Raw genomic sequence first — 21,717 nt, 5'->3', positions numbered from 1 at the left:
AGTTAGTAACCTGGTTGCTAAGTGAATCTGGCTTCCCCCATTGACTTTGCTTGTCAGAAGGTCGCAAAAGGAGAATCACGTGACCCCGGGACACTGCGACCGTCATAAATATGAATCCGTTGCCAAGTACCCAAATGTTGAGCACAGGATCATGGGGATGCTGCCAAGGTCGTAACTATGAAAAATGATCATAAATCACATTTTCCAGTGCTGTTGTAACTTTGAACGGTCACTAAACGAACTGGACCCAGGGACCGGAAAATTCATCGTTAAGTGGAATGGTCATTAAACAAGACAAAGCACGACCAGGACTTGTGACCTTCCATTGATTTGCTTTGGATTTCAACCCAGATGAAATCCAAAATGGAATAATTCTACAAATGGAATGGAATCGTTCGGTTTCGATGTTGTATTTCTTGGCTCTTCTCTCTTGTTGTCACAAGGTTGGTTTGTTTTTGCCGTGCCTTTGCCTTGTACTACAAAGCCATGAGTGCATGATGCAACATGGGGCTTGGGGTTAGGTTTATCTGCTTGTCACGGAGCCTGATGCTGATTAGCCGGGAAGGAGCGGTTGCCCCAAGGACACCCAAACGTTTTCTGTGCCAAATAGAGAATAGAGCATGGCTGTTGTTATTATTGTTGTTGAGTCACTAAGTCATGTCCAACTTTTTGTGACCTCATGGATACACACGCCAGGCCCTCCTGTCCTCCACTGCCTCCCAGTGTTTGTCCAAATTCACGTTCATTGCGTTGATGTCACCATCTAACCATCTCATCTTCTCTTGTCCCCTTCAACTTCCATCAGGGGTGGACTTCAAAAAGTTTAGCAAGGGGTTCTCTGCCCAGTTGCTGGGTGGGCATGGCCATAGTGGGCATGGCTTAGTTGGCCTCCTGCACCATGACAGGGTGGCATTTTTGCCCTCCCCGGGCTCCAGAAGCTTTCTCCGAGCCTCTGGGCAAAAATGGCCTCCCCAGACTCTGGAGGCCCTCTGGAGGCCGTTTCCAGCCTTCCTGAACTTCCGGTAGGCCCATTTTTTGGCCTCCCCGAGCCTCCACACGCACCCTACACTTACCTGCATCCAAAATGGGCTGCGTGGGGATTCCTGGGAGGGACGGGGCAGGATGGGCAGGGCCAGCCAGGAGTGGGATTTGGGGGTTCTCCAATCTGCACAGAATCTTATTTATTTTTTATTTTATTTCAAATTTATATACCGCACCTTCTCCCAAGGGACTCAGGGCGGCGTACAGCCAGATAAAAACATACAATACAAACATTAAGAACAATTAAAAGAATATATATTAATTTGGCCCCAGTTTAAAATTTAAAATTTAAAAATATGTTAAGCCAGCCCGGCTTGATGAAAAAAGGAAGTTTTAAGGGCACGGCGGAAGGCACCAAGGTCTTAGATTCTCCTTATCTCAGGGGGCAGCTGGTTCCATAGGGTAGGTGCCCCCACAGAGAAGGCCCTCCCCCTGGGGGTCACCAGCCTATATTGTTTGGCTGATGGCACCCCGAGGAGGCCATCTTAGAGATTCTCCTGAACCCCTGCGAACCCCCAGCAGCCCACCCCTGCCTTCCATCTTTCTCAGCATCAGGGTCTTCTCCAAGGAATCCTCTCTTCTCATGTGGTGGCCAAAGTATTTGAGCTTCAGTTTCAGGATCTGTCCTTCCAAAGGACAGTCAGGATTGATTTCCTTTAGGATCGACTGAATTGATCTCCCTGCAGACCAAGGAGCTCTCAAGATGGTCACCTTTTAATAAATCTGCTAACAAGGTTCTGTGAAAACCCAGCTTGTTTGATGGGGAGCAAGGCAATCCCCCTTTTCCAAGAGATCAGTGACTTTGCCCCAATTTTATCAAGGTACAGATAAATGAGGTGCTAACAGGCATAGAGACTAGCTGGCCAATTTATATTTCTCAGCCATGTCTGCTGTTGTCATTCAGTCGTTAAGCATGTCCAACTCTTTGCAACCCCTTAGACTACAGCAGGCCAGCACCCCCGCTCTTCCCTGTGCTCCAGTGTCTCCTGGAATTTGCACAAATTCATGTTCACTGCAGTGTGGACACTATCTAATCATCTCATCCTCTTCCATCTCTTTCTCCTTTCGCCTTCCATCTTTCTCAACATCAGGGTCTTTTCCAAGGAGTCCTTTCTTCTCGTTTGGTGGCCAAAGTATTTGAGCTCCGACTTCTGGATCTGTCCTTCCAAAGGACACTTGGGTTGATTTCCTTTAAGGTTGACTAACAGAAAGTAACCCAAACATTAAGAATGTTTACACAGAATAAAAGACTAATGAAAAGGAAAAAGAAAGAAAGAAAGAAAGAAAGAAAGAAAGAAAGAAAGAAAGAAAGAAAGAAAGAAAGAAAGAAAGAAAGAAAGAAAAGTGCAAGAAACAAAAAAAGGGGAAAAGAACAAAACTAAACTTTAGAAATTTAGGACTTCCTTCTTTTCCACAGAAAATTACAATGTTATTTTCTTTCCTTTTTCTTAGATGTTATGAAAATCCCTTCAGTGCCTCTTTACAAGGGAAATCTCTTAATGCTATAAATGTTAATGTAAAATTACATGCAAAAATGTGGAATTTATTTTTTCAGGAAGTTATTTTCAAGAAATGGAAGAATTATTATTATTATTATTCCAGGCTTCGTGACATTGTACAACAATAGTCTAGTTTTCTTTTCAATCTGAAATGTTCCTTCCTTGTGTAACACTTTCCCATATAGGTGATGTGCTGAGATGCTTTATAATTTTCCTTTCCCCATTTTTGTCTCTCGTTTGCTATCATTAATTCCTTTTTCTTTTCTTTTCTTCTTCTTCTTAGTTTGATTCCTTATGCTTTTGGTGGGTAATTTGTTTCTTTTTCTATCTCTCTCTATTTTTTTTTCTTTAAACGCCATGGAATGGAATGGAGTGGAGTGGAGTGGAGTGGAGTGGAGTGGAGTGGAGTGGAATGGAATACAGTACAGTACAGTACAGTACAGTACAGTACAGTACAGTACAGTACAGTACAGTACAGTACAGTACAATACAATACAGTACAATACAATACAATACAATACAATACAATACAATACAATACAATACAATACAATACAATACAATAGAATTCTTTATTGGCCAAGTGTGATTGGACACACAAGGAATTTGTCTTTATAACATAACATTATAAAAATATTTAAAACTCTTTATCTATTAACAACAACAAAAAGCCTTCCATTTGAACACCCAAACTGAAAACAGATATTTTGCTGCTCTGGGCCAGATGACATCTTTGAAACTCAAGATTACATCTGGTGGTCACAATTTGGCGAGAGGGATTAATTGCTTAGGGTGGGCCTTTAAAAGACCCCTCCAGGACTTTCCCTACTCATGTGATATTGTTGCTGCGGTACTTTCTTCTTCTTCTTCAGATCGCCTATTTTGGTTTCAGCTCGGGAACATCTGCAAGCATCTGCAGAGATCTGACAACAAGATGACCTTTTAAACTTAATCAAGCTGAAGGCTCACAGCTACCCTGGCGTGGGAGTTAGAAGATGTGGTCAGAGATATTTTGGCATAGAGGAAGCTAATGGAGTTGTGCAGCTTCCTTATCACCCACCCACCCTCTTCCTAAAGAAAGCTACAGAAATTTTGTTTCTCAAGTTACTCAAAAATAAGAGGAGGTAATGGCCACATTAGACTTTGATATTAGACTCTGAAGTGAGGGCAAGGGGAAAAAATCAGTTCGTTTCTGAGTCTTCTCCATGGTAGCAAGTCCTCTGGGGTAAAAGTAATCCTCAATTTATAACCATTCATTTAAGGTAAAGGTAAAGGTTCCCCTCGCACATATGTGCTAGTCGTTCCCAATTCTAGGGGGAGGTGCTCATCTCCGTTTCAAAGCCGAAGAGCCAGCGCTGTCCGAAGACGTCTCCGTGGTCATGTGGCCAACATGACTCAATGCCGAAGACGCATGGAGCGCTGTTACCTTTCCAACAAAGTGGTCCCTATTTTTCTCCTTGCATTTTTTATTAAATAATTTTTTTTATTATAGTTGAAAAAAAAAATCAAAAACAAATATATAATAATTTTTCTATCACAGTGTAACATCGCCAAAATATCCATATATATATATACGCCAATAATCAGAGAGTAAAAATAGAAAATATTTACAGATTCTTGTCTACAAATTTACCTTTCCAATACTTATTAATTACCATAAATATACCATCATCTATAATTATAATCTGCTTTCGAACTGCTAGGTTGGCAGAAGCTGGGACAAATAACGGAAGCTCACCCCATTCTGCGAGTAGAGTAGAGTAGAGTAGAGTAGAGTAGAGTAGAGTAGAGTAGAGTAGAATAGAATAGAATAGAATAGAATAGAATAGAATAGAATAGAATAGAATAGAATAGAATAGAATAGAATAGAATAGAATAGAATAGAATAGAATAGAATTCTTTATTGGCCAAGTGGGATTGGACACACAAAGAATTTGTCTTGGTCCATATGCTCTCAGTCTACATAAAAGAAAAGATACTTTCATCAAGAATCGTAAGGTACAACACTTAATGATAGTCATAGGGTACAAATAAGCAATCAGGAAGCAATATCAATATAAATCGTAAGGATACCAGCAACAAGGTTACAGTCATACAGTCATTAAGTGGAAGGAGATGGGTGATGGGAATGATGAGAAGATTAATAGTAGTGCAGACTTAGTAAATAGTTTGACAGTGTTGAGGGAATTATTTGTTTAGCAGAGTGATGGCATTCGGGAAAAAACTGTCCTTGTGTCTAGTTGTTCAGGTGTGCAATGCTCTATAGTGTAGGGTAGGAGTTGAAACAATTTATGTCCAGGATGTGAAGGGTCTATAGATAATGGTGAGAAGGTTCATATGGCTTTCAGTAGGTGGTCACCCATTTCTATCTAACCCACCCAAGCTTTGAGTAGGTCAGGCTAGCTGCGAAACCACCATTCGGTGAAAATCACCAGATGTGAGCTGGGATTTACAGCCAACATTAGTATGTCCACTAGGTACCTCCCAGTATCCAAAGCTTTGGCAACCTCTTCATTTATTTTATTTATTTATTTATTCAACTGAAGAAATCCACCCTGCGTGAGTCAGTTGGTTGAAAGTATCCATCAACACACCCATCGCTGTTCACCAGCACTGGGTCAGCAAAAAAAAAAAAAAAATAGCGCACACACAGCGCATCAGCAAAACAAAAGCCTGCTTCTCCCCGAACGGGTGTGAAGTGTGTAGGCGAGCTGTTCTCAACCTCATCCTACACAAGATCCTGGATGGGGACTTTGCAACTTGGGGCAAAAGGGTTTGTGTTGTACATCTAAACAGGATGAGGTTAGAATGTTCTGCATCACAGCAACGCGGCAAATTTTTTTAGGACAGCTCATTTTGCCCTTGATTTATTTATGCGTCACATGATTTAGCTGTGTTTGGAGGGGCAGAGAGAGAGAGAGAGAGAGAGAGAGAGAGAAGTGTGAGTGGACAGAACCCTTAAAACAACAACAACAACAACAACAACAACAACAACAACAACTGGAAGACACACTTTCTTCTCTATTTTGCTTCCATGAAAACTGTAAATTTGGGTCTTGGAGATTCAGGGAATATAAGGCACCAAGGTTGGCTGACCCATAGTCCATGCCATATATTTCTGCAACATATCGCAGGGTGCTGAGGTTTTCTTGCAAACAAATCACCAGGGTCTCCCAAGTTACCTTCCCTCAAAAAGCAACAAGTTGGAAACTGATCCATTAAAGAATTTGTTGGTCTCCAAACCATAAGTTTCATGCAGCCCCCTCCCGTCAGATGTTGTTGGGATACAGTTGGTTTATGCAACGTGCTATGAATGCCCAAGCTGTTAGTGAATGTGGTATCTCTCTCTCTCTCTCTCTCTCTCTCTTTCATATCTATCTTCCATATCTCCATCTTCCATCTCTCTCTATCTATCTATCTATCCTGTTTCCCCCAAAATAAGACATCCCTTGATAATAAGCCCAATTGGGCTTTTGAGCACATGGCAATAAGGCCAAGCGCTTATTTCAGGGTTCAAAAAAATATAAGACAGGGTCTTATTTTCAGGGAAACACGGTATCTATCTATCTATCTATCATATCTTCCGTATCTATCTTCCATCTCTACATCTATCTTTCATATCTTCCATCTCTCTCTCTCATATCTCCTGCATTTATCTTCCATCTCTCTCTCTCATATCTTCCATATCTATCTTCCATCTCTCTATCTTTCATATCTTCCATCTCTCTCTCTCATATCTTCCACATTTATCTTCCATCTATCTTTCATATCTTCCATCTCTTTCTCTCTTTCTCTCATATCTTCCATATCTATCTTCCATCTACTCTGTCTATTCATCCATCTACCAACCCACCCACCCATCCATCTATCCATGTTCCAGCATACATTGTCAAGGAATTTTTTGTCTCAATTGTTTTCTAAACTGTTATTATATACAACAACCTCCATTCCTTTTGTATCTCAACCTCCTCCAGGTACATAATGACCAAACCAAGACATTATGTATTTGCCCTATAAAGAAGATACTGCATATCTGATTACATCAGAAGACAATGAACAAAGCGATTGGAGGTGGCTTATTCATACTCGGACAAAGTCTTCCCCAACCAAGGACCTTCCTGATGTCTTCGAACCCAGATTTCTTAGCTTAGATGGCCTTGACTTCATTTAGGCACATGATAGTTGGGAACACAGCGCTACCATAAAAGTGCGGTTGGTTTCTCTTCTAATCTATAATGATTAAGCCCAGGTGGGATTCAAATAATTTAACAACTGGTTCTCTGCCCTAATGACTGGCTGGGTGGGCGTGGCCATGGTGGCCATGGCCAGGGGGTGTGACAGGCAGCACTCGGCCGCCTGCACCCCCCCGGGAGCAAAAATGGGTCGCGGGGGGAGTGCGCTGCACCCCCCCCATGCCTCGTTTTGGGCCTGGTAGGCTTCCCTGCACTTACCTGGGATCTGAAATGTGGTGGGTGGGGACTCCTGGAAGGGGCGGGGTGGGGAAGGGAGGGGCCAGCCAGCAATTTAACAACCGGTTCCCCCAAATCGATGAGAACCGGCTGAATCCCACCACTGATTAAGCCCCACACTGCTCCATCTATTTGCAGGTTCCCTCGACTGTAGGAGAAGGAGTGGCAGAACCTGGGGCGGAGTTAAAAGAGGAATCAGCCTAGAATCGCTATGTAGCCACAAGCAAACTAAGTTCAACCTCCCTTGAACTCCATGGACCTTTATCTACCTCCTAGCAGGTGCTAACAGTTAGTTGAATAGATTCCTGTGCATCAGCATGATTAGCAATAAATCAATTTAACTGGACCTCACGTGTGGATCTGGTCTTTTGTACCTGACATTGACTGGCTTATATTAGCTTCCTCAAGGAAACTTCAAAACATCTACAAATAGGCGGATCTAAAGAAGCACATTTCACTCCCACTGAAGCAAACTGTTTCTGCTTCCTCTTTTTCTCCCTTAGCTGACAACTCGGTCACTCTCGACTTCCTCACTTGCTTCCGGAAAGCAACCATTTCCAGCTACACCCAAACTCAAGACAGCCTCTATCGGCGTTATCATCCAATACATTTGCATTACCCTTTCACAACATCTAACACTCTCCCAGCAAAACAAAGTCCTTCAGAGGACTTTGGCAGACAAAAAAAAAGGGGGGGGGACATTGCTAGGTCCAGCCCTGTCAGCCCTGGAAGCCATCTTTTCCTGATGTGGAAGCCACATCAACACAAACATATTTTTAACACTCATCTGGCTCCTTTAAATTGACAGTTCTTCCATTATCTTGTTAATGTAGAACAAGGGTCTCCAACCTTGGCAACTTTACAACTTGTGGACTTCAACTCCCAGAATTCCTCAGCCAGCGTATGCATCTGAGAGTTGAAGCCCACAAGTCCTAAAGTTGCCAAGGTTGGAGACCCCTGGTATAGAACATTGAGAACATTGAGATACAGGGTTGTGAGAAGAGTTGTGAGTCAACATCACAAGAACTGTGCATGAACAGAGTTTTGAACCCTATCCAAATACCAAGGCACGCAGCTGCTACACCCAGAATTTGTCATCAGTTCTCGGAATACCAGGTGTGGTGGGTGGGAATTCTAGGGTTTGCACACCCAAGAACTTTTGAGAAGGTCAGGTTTTCATCCTTTATTGGTTGAAGAAACTTCAAAGATCATCCCGAGTAGAGTGATTCACTCAACAGCCTAATCTGGTTTAAATTAGGTTGCAGGGATTTGTCTGAAATGGTATAGGGTTTCCTGCCTGAGCAGGGGGTTGGGGTTGAAGACCTCCAAGGTCCCTTCCAATTCTGTTAGATAGGTGCTATCTCAGTTCCAAACTTAGCAAGAGGCTAAGAAGTAGGTACATGCCAGAATGGAGGTTGGTCAGCAGTGGTGAGTCTTGATGCTTTACATCAGGGGTGTCAAACTGAGGTGGCGCAGTGGTTAGGGTGCAGTACTGCAGCTATTTCAGCTGACTGCTAGTTCAGCAGATCAGCGGATCAAATCTCACCGGCTCAAGGTTGACTCAGCCTTTCGTCCTTCCGAGATGGGTAAAATGAGGACCCAGATTTTTGGGGGCAATATGCTATTTAGTATACTCTCTTTGGTGTAAGCCGCCCAGAGTCCTCGGAGAGTGGGCGGCATAGAAATATGAATAATAAAACAAATTAAATAAATAAATAAACTCAAGGCCCACGGGCCAGATCCGGCCCACGGGGGGTTGAGATCTGGCCTGTAGGGCCGCCCTGGAAACAGTGAAGGACTGGCTGGTGGTGCCTCTGCCAGCAAAAACAGAGTTCAGGAGGGCTGCCGGTGGCTTTCCCGAGCTGTTTTCGCTAGCAGAGGGTTACAGGAGGCCATTGCAGCCAAAAATGGAGCTCAGGAGCCTGTTTCTGCTGGCAGAGCACCCGGGCCACCACAGGCGCCCCTGACATGAGTGACGTCAGGCTGGCCATGCCCCCTGGCCCACCGAGGTCAAACACAACCCTGATGCGGCCCTCAATGAAACCAAGTTTGACACCCCTGCTTTACATGATATGAAGAAGTACTTGATTAAATGGATTCATACTATATGTTGCCATCTTTAGTAAATTTTTATCATTATTTTTATAAATAACTCAAATTGGCAAACATGCTTCATACTTCTTCCTCCTATTTTCTCCACAACAACAACCTTGTGAGATGGGTTGGGTTAAAAAAGAGAGTAAGTGGCCCAAAGATACCCAGTCAGCTTTCATGCCCAAGGTGGAACTAGAACTCACCATCTCCTGGTGATTGGCCCAAAGTTACCCACCCGGCTTTCCTGGCTAAGGTGGGAATAGAACTCACCGTTGATTTGTGATTGGCCCAAAGTCATCCATGTCTAAGACAGGACTTGAACTCATGGTCTCCTTGTTTTCTAACCTGGTGCTTTCATCACTAGACCGAACTGGCTCAGGTTATGTTTTTTGACAACTGATTTTAAATGATCATTGATGTTATATCCATGATTTTTATAAGACATTTTTTTAAAAAAGGCCCTTTTAATAGGAAAATACAAAATTGTAAGATACTTTTATTGTGTCACGAATGCAAAATTTAAGACATTTTATGTATCTATATCTATATATCAGTGGTGAAATCTAAAAATTTGGTACTACCGGTTCTGTGGGCGTGGTTTGGGGAGGGGGTAATGTGACTGGGTGGGCGTGGCCAATTTTTTTTTTACTTTTAAAACCATTTTTTCTACATTTTTTCTTCTTTTCGGCAAAGAGGTTGTAAAAAAAAAGCTTTTAAAAGGCTCTGACAATCCCAGCTGAGTTGCCTGATCGGCGGAGACTTTTTTTCTTTTAAATGCCTCTGAGGATCCCAGCTGAGCCACGCGACCATCAGAGGCTTTTTTTTTTTACTTTTAAAAACATTTTTTCGGCCGAAGAGGTTGTAGAAAAAATGCTTTTAAAAGTAAAAAATAAGCCTTTGATGATTGTGCAGCTCAGCCGGGCAGGGGTGGGGGGCCAGGGATTTTTGCTACCGGTTCTCCGAACCACCCGCCTCCATCGCTACCGGATCGGGCGATCCAGTCCGAATTGGGAGCATTTCACTCCTGATCTATGTCTATGTCTATGTCTATGTCTATGTCTGTCTATGTCTATGTCCATCCACCCATCATCTATCTATCTATCTATCTATCTATCTATCTATCTATCTATCTATCTATCTATCTATCATCTATCTATCTATCTATCTATCTATCTATAAATTGATCCAGTCGGGCAACCCAGCTTTGGGTTTTAAAACAAAGTTAGGTAAAAAGGGTTGAAAACAATCTTGAGGGAGAAGTGGCTTAACGCGCAAAAGACCTGGTTTGCTGTGCCAAAACACGCCAAGCAGTTTCTGACTACAGTACACACTTTTTTTTTTTCAATTGGGAATTGCTGGACCAATTAGTTGCTCGCGGAGTATTCGCTGTCACCAAGGGATGCAGCAAAATCCCTGCTGGCAAGCTATGTTCTCTGTGTGTAATTCGTTATAAGCAAATAAACAGAAGTGCTCAGGAAGGAGGTATTACTTCAGGGTTAACCCTGTAGTCGCTGAAGAGTACAGGAGCCTGACTGGCAGGAACCGGAGACTCTCAAATCCGCTTCCAAACTTGTCGAGAAACTTCTGAGCGAGCGTGGCTTACAGGAGGAAGGGCAGGGTTTGAACTGGCGGCCTTGGGTTATTATACAAAGGAGAAATGATTCTGTTTTTCTTAGTAGTCACTGGTTCTTCCTTGCCACTTTTTAGGTCAGTGTTTCTCAATCTTGGAAACTTAAAAATGTGTGGAATTGAAATGTGAAATGTGTTCTGGGAATTGAAGTCCAGACATCTTCAAGTTGCCAAGGTTGAGAAATACTGTTCTAGATTCTCATCAAAGGACTCACTTACTGGATTTATCTTTTTCTTTCTCTTTCTTTCTTTCTTTCCTTTCTTTCTTTCTTTCTTTTTTTCTTCTTCTTTCCTTCCTTCTCTTTCCTTTCTTCTTTCTTTCTTTTTCTTTTCTTTCTTTCCTTTCTCTTCCTTTCTTCCTTCTTTTTCCTTTTTCTTTCCTTTCTCTCTCTCTTTTCCTTCCTTTCTCTTTTCTTTTTTCTTTTTCTTCCTTTCTCTTTTCTTTCTCTTTCTTTTTCTTCCTTCCTCTTTTCTTCCTTTTCTTTTTTCTTTTCTTTCTTTTCCCTTTTCCTTTCTTTTCCATGTTTCTTTCCATGTACTCCAACCGTAATTTAATTCGGAAATGTGGTTAAATACTAGTACATATTTTACTTCCAACACTTCTGAAAAAAATAGCAGCCTCTGCTTACTGGCACAACTTTTTTTTTTTTTTTTTACAAAGTTTGAAAGTTGGCAGGGAAGGCAGCTCCCAGTCATGCATACAAACTGAACTCAACACCCTAGTGAGGCTCAGACCCAGGAGTTTAATTTTCCCAAGGCCATTCACGCAAAGCTGCTCCGGTGGCGTCACCGAAGCCAGCAGCAGCCTAGCAGAAACCCTGCAGAGACTCAAAAGACAGAGCTCGGCTTTCGCTCCAAAATATGCAGCTCCCATCCTGCTCGATTAACTTAAATGAACTTGAGGTGGAAGGCCGCTTTAGCACAATCGATGGAAGAGTAAGGGAAAGCAAGCCACTGTGTCTATTTTAAAAAAAGAAACTTTACAGTAGTCCTTGACTTAGGACAATTAGCATCAGAACACAAAATATAAGCTGGGCAGATATGACCTAGTATATGACCCTCACTCTGTCAAGGACCTTGGAGTACTCATCTCAAACGATCTAAGTGCCAAAGCTCACTGTAACAGCATTGCCAAAAAGGCATTAAGAGTTGTTAACCTAATCTTGCGAAGCTTCTTCTCCGGTAATATTGAACTGCAAACTAGGGCATACAAAACCTTTGCTAGACCAATTCTCGAATACAGCTCATCTGTCTGGAACCCGCACTGCATATTGGACATTAATACAATTGAGCGAGTCCAGAGATCTTTCACGAGAAGAGTCCTCCACTCCTCTACTCGCAATAGAATCCCTTATGCCACCAGGCTTGAAATTTTGGGCTTAGACAACTTAGAACTACGCCGCCTTCGGTCTGATCTAAGCGTAGTACATAAAATTTTCTGCCACAATGTCCTTCCTGTCAATGACTACTTCAGCTTCAACCGCAATAATACATGAGCACCCAATAGATACAAACTTAAAGTAAATAGCTCCAAACTCGATTGTAGAAAATACAAAAAAAAGAGCCTTGGTAGGACAGTGGACTAATGCACTGTTATTAACATCTGCTGCTTGCAATTACTGCTAGTTCAAATCCCACCAGACTCAAGGTTGACTCAGTCTTCCATCCTTTCAAAGGTAGGTAAAATGAGGACCCAGATTGTGGGGGCAATAAGCTGACTTTGTATAAATATACAAAAGTATGAAGGCTATTGCTTAACGCTCGGAGAAGGGCGGCATATAAATTAAAGCAAAAAAAAAAGACGACTTCAGCAACAGAGTGATCAATGCCTGGAATGCACTACCTGACTCTGTGGTTTCTTCCCCAAACCCCCAAAACTTTAACCTTAGACTGTCTACTGTTAACCTCTCCCCATTCCTAAGAGGTCTGTAAGGGGCGTGCATAAGCGCTCCAACGTGCCTTCCGTCCCTGTCCTAATGTCCCCTTTTATTCATATCCATTTTATATATTCATAATCTTGTTTATATTTATTTATTTATTTTATTTTATTAGATTTCTATACCGCCCTTCTCCCGAAGGACTCAGGGCGGTGAACAGCCAAAGGATAAAACACAAGAGTACAAAATTTAAAATAAATTAAAACAGATTAAACAATTTGGCTCAATTTTAAAAATATCCCATCATTAAACAAATTAAAATTAGTATTTAAAATTTAAATTTTAAAATTTTAAAAAGGAGATGATTATACTTATATCTGTTATCTAATATATGCTTGATGAAATAAATAACTTATATCTGTTATCTAATACATGCTTGATGAAATAAATAACTAAAAATAAATAAATAAATAGATTTCCATTGGTAACAAAAGCAGTTGTTACGCAAGTCACACTCAATTTTAAGTCCTTTTTTTTTAACCCTAGTTGTTATGCAAATCACTATAATTAAGTGAATGACATGGCTGTTAAGCAAATCCAGTTTTCCCCCTTTCACTTTTCTTCTTGGAAGCTGGCTAGGATCTCAGGAGGCTGCCACGGTCATAAATAGATTCCAATTGCCAAACTCCTGAATTTCAGTCATGTGTTCTCAGTCATCCAAGTCAGTGTTGTCCCAAAGGTGCTTTTTCACGAGGCAGCTGGGTGTTGGTTTTTCTTGGAAGATGTCTCGTTTCTCATCCAAGAAGCTCTCATTCTAGCAAGCCACTCGAAGAGTTCTCCGTAGGACTCCAGCAAATGCTAACCAGGTTGACCCTGTTGGGTTTTTCCAAGATCAGCCAAGTGTGAGCTGAATGGTAACCCCCTACAGCTCTACAGAGAATCATTAAAACTGCCCAGAACATCATCGGGCTCCAGCTACCAGCCCTGGACGACATCTTCGAATCTCGCTGTTTGAGGAAGTTGCATAACATTCTCAGAGACTCTTCCCAGCCTGCTTACCATCTTTTTGGACTGTTGCCTTCTGGCAGAAGATTCAGAACAATTAAAACTCGGACCACACTGTCTTCTGAATAGTTTTTATCCCAGAGCTATAATTGCACTCAATAATGAACTAAAGGGCCAACAACAGTGAGCTGTTGGACAGCATTACTTGGTCTGTTGTGTGGATGTTTGGGTAGTTTAGGGGTGGGGAATTGTGGTGGGTGGGAGTGTGTTTGGGGATTGTTATGTGTGTTGGACCTGGTCTTTGGATGTTAAGTGAATTTTGTTGTATGGGTATACTGGGTATACACGTACAATGACAATGAAGTATTATTATTATTATATTCTATATTCTATTCTCATTCCATTTCTATTCTATTCCTGTCCTATTCGATTCGATTGTCAAATCTAGTCTAGTCTAGTCTAGTCTAGTCTAGTCTAGTCTAGTCTAGTCTAGTCTACTCTACTCTACTCTACTCTACTGTCTCTGTTTGAGCCTGCCAGGTATGCGAATTTAGGATTTCTCCTTATGATATATTTAACTTAAAACACTGTCATACACCAACCGCCATGAAGACAAAGAGCTCCCGTGATCTGAATAGTATACTAGGACAACATCTTGACACAGCAAGATAGAACCTAACTCAACGTTCACTCAAATCTGGGAAACGGTTCAACGTTCAAACGTTTAAGCTTCCTGTTCTATTTTTTTTTTTTTTTAAATCATGGAGCATCTTTGCATGCAATCTGCTTCTGGAGGACTGACACAGGCAGGAGGAAACGAGTCCGAATGGCAGCTTGGTTCTTCCCATACGCACAGAAGTCCTCTGAGCGCACATCCTCGGAAGAACTTGTTCCTTCTTCCCGTCTTCTGCCTTGGCTGCAGGGGAGACGGGGGTGGGGAGGGCAGAAAGACCAATAGCTCCCACAGAAGCCTGTGCACCCGGCAAAGACGACGTTGGTGCCAGCCCCAGACCACACCCACTAACGGAGCCCTTTCTGGGTCTCAAGTTAGCACGACAGCATCTCCGGACATCTGGTGTTTTGTTTTTTTTCCTGATAGGGTGACAAAACCCCTTTTTGTCAATGAGTGTTGCCTTGGAACGAACACCTGTTTTTCATGACATTAAAGACTTGCTGAAAAGCATCCTGCAAAGTGCATTCACTGCAGGCCACGGTGGGGGAGGGGGTAAGTTAAAAAGGAAAAGAAACAACCAGCACAGCATTTCTGAAGTCTGGAACGGAACAGCTGAGCTGTCCCGCAGCCACAGCCACAGTGCTCTCCGAGCCAGAGTCCCAGGGAAGCACTGGATCTGCTGCTATTCCGACGGCATCGAGTCCGACATTAAGCCTGACATTCCAGGGCAAGGCTCGGCTCCATGCCCGGGACATTCCAAAATATGTTCTGCTAACATCTCCTCCGGAGAAGGAAGTCCCGAATGCAGGAGTATCTAAGGTCAAGGGGCATTCAAGACTCTTCTTTTGGAGGTGCCCACGAGTGTCCTGAGAGGAGGACGAGGACATGGCAGGCGTGTCATGCACGGAGCTCTTTTGCAAAGCATGGAGGTGCCAGCTCGAACGGGAGAGGGCAGGTTTAAAAAAAAAAAAAGATTAGGGGGGAAATAAAAGGAAATCCAGAAAAATCTTGACGGCGGGGTCCTTGGTGCTCTCTGAGCTTGGGTTGTTTTCTTGCAGAACTTTCATCACCCAACTAGGTAACGTCGTCAGTGCTAGAAGGGTATGGGGTGTGTGGAGAGGAAGAGGAGGAGAATAAGCCTGTTGGGTCCTCAGTGCTGAGCTTGGTTGTTTTCTTGCAGACGCTTCATTAGCCAAATAGATAAAATCATTAATGCTAGAAGGGGGTGGGGTTTGTGGGAGGAGGAGGAGGAGGAGGAGGAAGAGGAGAGGAGGAGGAGGAAGCATGTTGGGTCCTTAATGCTCTTTGAGCTTGTTTTCTTGCAGATGTTTCATTAGACAACTAGGTAACATCATCAGAGCTAGAAGGGGGTGGGGTTTGTGGAGAGGAGGAGGAGAAGGAAGTAGTAGTCCGTTGGGTCCTTAATGCTCTCAGAGCTTAGTGGTTTTCTTACAGACGTTTCATTACCCAAGTGGGTTATGTCATCAGTGCCATAAAGTCCTTAGTGCTCTCTGAACTTGGCTTTTTTCTCGCAGACATTTCGTTACCCCAATAAGTAACATCATCAGTGCTAGAAGGGAGAAGGGCTTGCTTTCTTATTTATAAGCAAGCGCCTTGCCCTGTCAATGATGGTGGAAGTGATCTTAGCGGTTCCTTGATTAGGCTGGGGTTTTTTTATTTCTTTTTCTTTTTTGATACTCTCCAACAGGGAATATTGTTCAAAAGACAATCCTCATGGCTTTCAGAAACCGGCATAAAGCTGGTTAATAAAATGTCCATTCTGTAAGAAGAAATTCCCAGGATCTCTAAAAAGCAATGCAGAAATTAAAATCGATAGCGCTTTATTTGAGGCTACCCGGCTTTCATCCCTGAAAATAAAGACTGCAAATAACGTCATGGATGACTATGTAGTTTCTATGCCGGACTAGCTGGATTCTTACAAACAGGAGTCAAGTAAACAATCCAGAACCTACAGGTGCTTTCACTGAGAGGTAAAGGTTCCCCTCGCACATATGTGCTAGTCGTTCCCGACTCTAGGGGATGGTGCTCATCTCTGTTTCAAAGCCGAAGAGCCAGCGCTGTCCAAAGACGTCTCTGTGGTCATGTGGCTGACATGACTCAACGCCAAAAGCGCACGGAACACTGTTTCCTTCCCACCAAAGGTGGTCCCTATTTTTCTACTCGCATTTTTTACGTGCTTTCGAACTGCTAAGTTGGCAGAAGCTGGGACAAGTCATGGGAGCTCACCCCGTTACACGGCACTAAGGATTTGAACCGCTGAACTGCCGACCTTTTGATCAACAAGCTCAGCGTCTTAGCCACTGAGCCACCACATCCACGTCACTGAGAAGCCCCCTGTTCTTTGTCATGCAGGTTGGGGTTGAAAGTCCCTTGGCTGGAAGAATTTCAGAGAACTCCTGCTATTCTCTGCCGCTTCGTAACAACGGCAAACATGGCTGTGAGGATGGAGAGCCTGCGGTTTGTGCTGCCCTCTAATGTGCACAATGGATACAACAACTTTCCCTTGTTCCCGAATCTACTCCAGCTAATGGGCAGGAACCCTCTTTTTCCCCCCCCCCACAAGTCGAAAAGGAAGACAGGTAGCTCTGAAGCTCTGTTTGGAGGCTTTTTTTCTGAATCTTCGTTTCTGATGCTTTTTTCAGCCTCTGAAACCTCTGTTTGAGAAGCTGGGCAGGGCTACATTCCAATTATAAGACGCACCCAGATTTTCACCCTCTTTTTTTGGGGAAAAAGGTGCGTCATACTCCGAAAAATACGGCTAGTTGTCATCTGTTACTTTTTGTAACATACGTTTTTATTACTATTATTTCATTGCTCTGTTTGCAGTGGAAGTTCGTTTTTTCTCTCCCGCCCCCCCCCCATTTTGCATTTTAACTTTGGAGACAAAAAAAAATATTGTAAGAAAATTAGAATTGGGGGAATTGGCATTAAACAAGCTGCACGTTTTGCTTGTTGCTATTCCCCCATTTTTTCCCCCTAGAAAAGAATCAGCTGCAAACAAAGTACCGTGTTTTCCCAAAAATAAGACCCTGTCTGATATTTTTTTGAACCCTGAAATAAGCGCTTGGCCTTATTGCCATGCGCTCAAAAGCCCGATTGGGCTTATTATCAGGGAATGTCTTATTTTGGGGTGCGGGGAAAAGGGTACTACATTCTGAGATAAGTTCCAATCAGAACAGTTCAGAGTTCCATCTTCCATTCTCAATTTTCAACTCCCAGAATTCCCTAGCCAGCCAGAAGTCCACAAGTCTCAAACTTGCCAAGATTACATACCCCTACCCTAGACAAAGTCAGCAGTGTGGCGTCTGCAGCAGGGGTGAAATCCAAAATTTTTCCCTACCGGTTCTGTGGGCGTGGCTTGGTGGGCGTGCAGGGGAAGGATATTGCAAAATCTCCATTCCCACCCCACTCTGGGCCAGCCAGAGGTGGTATTTGCCGGTTCTCCGAACTACTCAAATTTTCCGCTACCGGTTCTCCAGAACCTGTCAGAACCTGCTGGATTTCACCCCTGGTCTGCAGGCGCCATGAGGGGTGACTCCCCCCTCCCCAATCCTGCAGTGTGTGCAAAGCTACCACAATTAAATTTTAAAAGACCTTGAAACAATCACGTATGTCGCGAGATTTTGGCTGAAGAAGAGTAGATGCTTGAGTAAAGAGAGACGATATCTTGCAAGGTTTAATGATCTGGCGAGAGGGCCGACAATTGAAATAAAGAATTTGAGGAATGCCTGCTCGGTGAGTCCCGGAGACGGAAAAAGTCAAGGCCCCTGGCGCAAAAGAATTGATTGTCCCAGTGAAAAAGGTGCAAAATAAAAATGGTAAGAGATTCCATGCCTATCCCAAGGGATAGGGATTCAAAAATTCAAATTTACCTGTTCCATCTGATTGCCTCCAAGAAAAATAAAGGGCAGAGAAATTTGGGTGGGAACGGGGAGCTGCATAGTTGTAAAAACGCCAGCGAGAGTAGTGTGGTCATTAGGAACTGTGGCAAAGGGATTCTTTGGGAAGAAAATGAGGTTTTTTGCAAACAGCATCGACCGCAAAGCTGTCTCTGTGTTCATCACAGTTCAAAAGTTCCCGATCTGGCCTCTTGCGTTTGTTAAGCAAGGCGTGGTTGGTGTTTTCGTCGCGTTTGCCTTCCGGGAGGCCCAGAGTTCTTAAACAGGCAATAGCCGCCGCTTGTTCTGCTAGTTTCTTGGATTTTTCCCTGGAAAAGAAGAAGACGGGAATATGGTTGCTAAGAGTCTGAATTTTGATCTTGTGACCGTGGGAACGCTGCGAGAGTTGTAAGTGCGAGGACTGGATGGACGTCACTTCCTTCGGTACTGTTGTAACTTCAAACGGTCGATAAATGAACAGTTGTAAGTCAAGGACTACCTGTATACATAAAATTCAAAACTCTGCATTCGGCATTTCCTTGAAGATGTTTCGCTTCTCATCCAAGCTTCTTCAGCTTCTTGGATGAGAAGCGACACGTCTTCGAAGGAAAAAAAACAAAGAAAGTCCAGTTGCCTCTTGAAAAAGCACCTTTGGGACAACCAGGGCCTGGATGACTGAGAATCTACGCTGAACACTTCAGCATAACTTAAGTCAGAACAATCCCAAATGGGACACTGCCTTCGCCGCCCCAAGGCCATAAGAAATGCCAGCACAGCAGATGCTTCCAAGTGTTTATAGCCGATCTTCACGGAAAGTTGTAACCGAACAACTCTACTGGACAGGCCTGTGGCACTCGGTCAGTCGTTCTCTGAAATGGATAGGCAGATGGTTCCTTCCTTTTCCCGAGTACCTCCAAGACCGTCTTCTGCCACCAATAGCCTCCCACCGACCAGTCCGTTCCCACAGAGAGGGTCTCCTCAGGGTGCCATCGGCCAAGTTATGTCGGCTGGCGACACCCAGGGGGAGGGCCTTCTCTGTGGGAGCCCCAGCCCTGTGGAATGAACTGCCCCAGAAATTTGTAAGATCTCCAACCTCTGGGTATTTCGCTGTGCACTGAAGACCCTGTTGTTCCACCAGGCCGGGCTATCAACATAATAATTTTAAATTGGGGTATTTTAAATTCCTGGGGTTTTAAATTGAGCCGAATTTATTTAATAATTTTAAATTTTTAATTGATGTTTGTCTTGTGTTTTTAAATAGGCTGTACACCACCCTGAGTCCTTCGGGAGAAGGGCGGTATAGAAATAGAATTATACTTATACTTACTTATACTTATACACAAAAGTACCACGAAATTACCTTACCATCTATTTCAACCCAGTGGAAAACTGTGAAGTTCTCTCCTGAATCTAACTTCTGCTGTGAATTTTCCAAATCATAAGAGACTTCACTTACCAGCCAAGCATAACATGATTTACTTTACAAGGTTAACGTAAGAATTATTAGAATGTTAAGAGTTAGGCTCAAATGCAATTCTCAATCATGGTTTAAAGTTATGTGAAGGAGCTATATATTCGATTCTCTTCTCTTGTATCCTTACGCTTGTATCCTTACAACTTATATTGATATAATTTCCTGATTGCTTATTTGTACCCTATGATTATCATTAAGTGTTGTACCTTATGATTCTTGATAAATGTATCTTGTCTTTTATGTACACTGAGAGCTCCTGGACCAAGACAAATTCTTTGTGAGTCCAATCACATTTGGCCAATAAAAATTCTATTCTATTCTATTCTATTCTATTCTATTCTATTCTATTCTATTCTATTCTATTCTGATAAATGTATCTTTTCTTTTATGTAGACTGGGAGCATATGCACCAAAGACAAATTCCTTGTGTGTCCAATCACACTTGGCCAATAAAATTCTATTATTCTATTCCATTCCATTCCATTCCATTCCATTCCATTCCATTCCATTCTATTCTATTCTTCATTCCAATATTCCATTCCATTCCATTCCATTCTATTCTATTCCTCTCACACAGCTGCACATCTGCTGGTTTTAGAAAAAAACATAGCTTAGCTTGTCATCTGAACCCTAAACTATATTTGGGCTTATCGTGGTCACTTAAAATATATGCTTTCCTGAGCTAGGGTTTGCTTGGTCCATTTCAACAAACTGTAGTTAAAAGTAACCAAATTTGGGCTACTTAAAAAATGGAATGAAGTTTCCAGGCATTACAGAGAGCAATAACCTGACATTTTCCATACAGGTAGTCCTCGGCTTACAACAGTTTGTTTAGTGACCGTCTGAAGTTACAACAGTGCTGAAAAAAGGGACTTAAAACTGTTTTTCATGCTTATAACTTTTGCAGCATCCCCATGGTCACATGACCAAAAATTCAAATGCTTGGGAAGTGGTTCATAGTTATTGCGGTTGCAGTATCCCAGGGTCATGTGATCATCTTTTGCAACCTTCTGACAAGCAAAGTCAATATTGTGGTCCGCCAGCAGCCTGTGGAGCTGACAGCCGAGTTGGACAGTGAGGAGGCTGGGGAGGAACATGGGCCAGTCATGGAGTCTGGGGAAGGCCCTGACGAGGGCTCTGCATCGGAGGCAGAGAGGGAGCCAGGGCCATCTGGGAGTGATGCGCTGACTCCGGAGCCCCCAGAGTTGGACAGCAGAGAGGCAGAGGAACAGGAGGAGCCTGTTCCTAGTGCACGCATGCACAGAGCTGCCAGAAGGCAAGAGCAGCTAAAGCAAAAGGGACGACTCGGGAGTAAGGCCAGGAGATGATTGCCCCCTCCCATCAGGCTTAAAAGAGAAACAAAGGCACTTGGGACCTTTTGGCAGGAAAGCAACATTGCTAACTCTGTTTCCAGTCAATGTCTCTTGTTTGTTTCTGAACTTTGTGGGGCTTTGCCAATAAGGCCTTTGGCAGGGTGTCAAAGAAGATAAAAGTTGGTGATTATCCTGAAGGACTTCTTCCGAAGGACTTGTTTTGCAACTAATTAGTATTCACCTGGGAATAAACTGTTACTAATGGGACTAATTGTGACTTGTAATGACTCAGTAAGTCTAGGTCACAACAGTTAATGGGGAAGCCAGATTCACTTAACAACCTTGTTACTACCTTAACTAACAGCAGTGATTCACTTAACAAATGTTTCACTTAGCAACATAAATGTTTGGCTCAACTGTGGTCGTAAGTCAAAGGACCACCTGGAGTGTGTGTCCTGCTTTTTTAGCCATTGCATGTGAATTAATCATCCACAAGAACATCTAAGAATTGTGGACTTCAACTCCCAGAATTCCCCAGCCAGCATGGAATTCTGGGCGTTGGAGTCCACAAGTCTTTAAGGTTGCCAAGGTTGGATATCCCTGATCTAAAAGTACCATACCAACATTACTTCTCTCTTTCCGACCTGTCATGAACAACTTTACTCTCTCTAGCAAATGATCCCCTTGTAAAAAAAAAAAAAACAACTTCCCCAAAAGCAGCTTACCATAACGTTGAGCTGTATT

The 21,717-nt window shown here is 42.9% G+C and overlaps 1 protein-coding gene across 4 annotated transcripts in view; it reads right to left on the bottom strand.

The window, feature by feature from the left end:
- DUS2 (dihydrouridine synthase 2) overlaps positions 1 to 21,717 on the bottom strand; it is a 63,401-nt gene that overhangs the window by 16,008 nt on the left and 25,676 nt on the right. For 2 of the 4 annotated variants that reach the window (XM_060681574.2, XM_060681573.2), the window contains exons 15-16: positions 21,699 to 21,717; positions 17,959 to 18,515 (exon numbers count right to left, since the gene is read on the bottom strand). The exon at positions 21,699 to 21,717 is cut by the window's right edge and continues 55 nt beyond it. In XM_060681574.2, the coding sequence (XP_060537557.1) occupies positions 18,284 to 18,515; positions 21,699 to 21,717 (251 nt within the window). In that variant the 3' untranslated portion in view covers positions 17,959 to 18,283. Of the gene's footprint in view, positions 1 to 3,440; positions 3,464 to 17,958; positions 18,516 to 21,698 lie in introns of those variants that run through there. The other 2 variants (XM_087877122.1, XM_060681575.2) reach the window with 2 other exon arrangements.

This window comes from Pantherophis guttatus, chromosome 11, assembly GCF_059756535.1.
Source record: "Pantherophis guttatus breed Tessera chromosome 11, ASM5975653v1, whole genome shotgun sequence".
In the NCBI taxonomy this organism is placed as follows: Eukaryota; Metazoa; Chordata; class Lepidosauria; order Squamata; family Colubridae; genus Pantherophis; species Pantherophis guttatus.
This window is presented reverse-complemented; position numbering and strand designations above follow the sequence as displayed.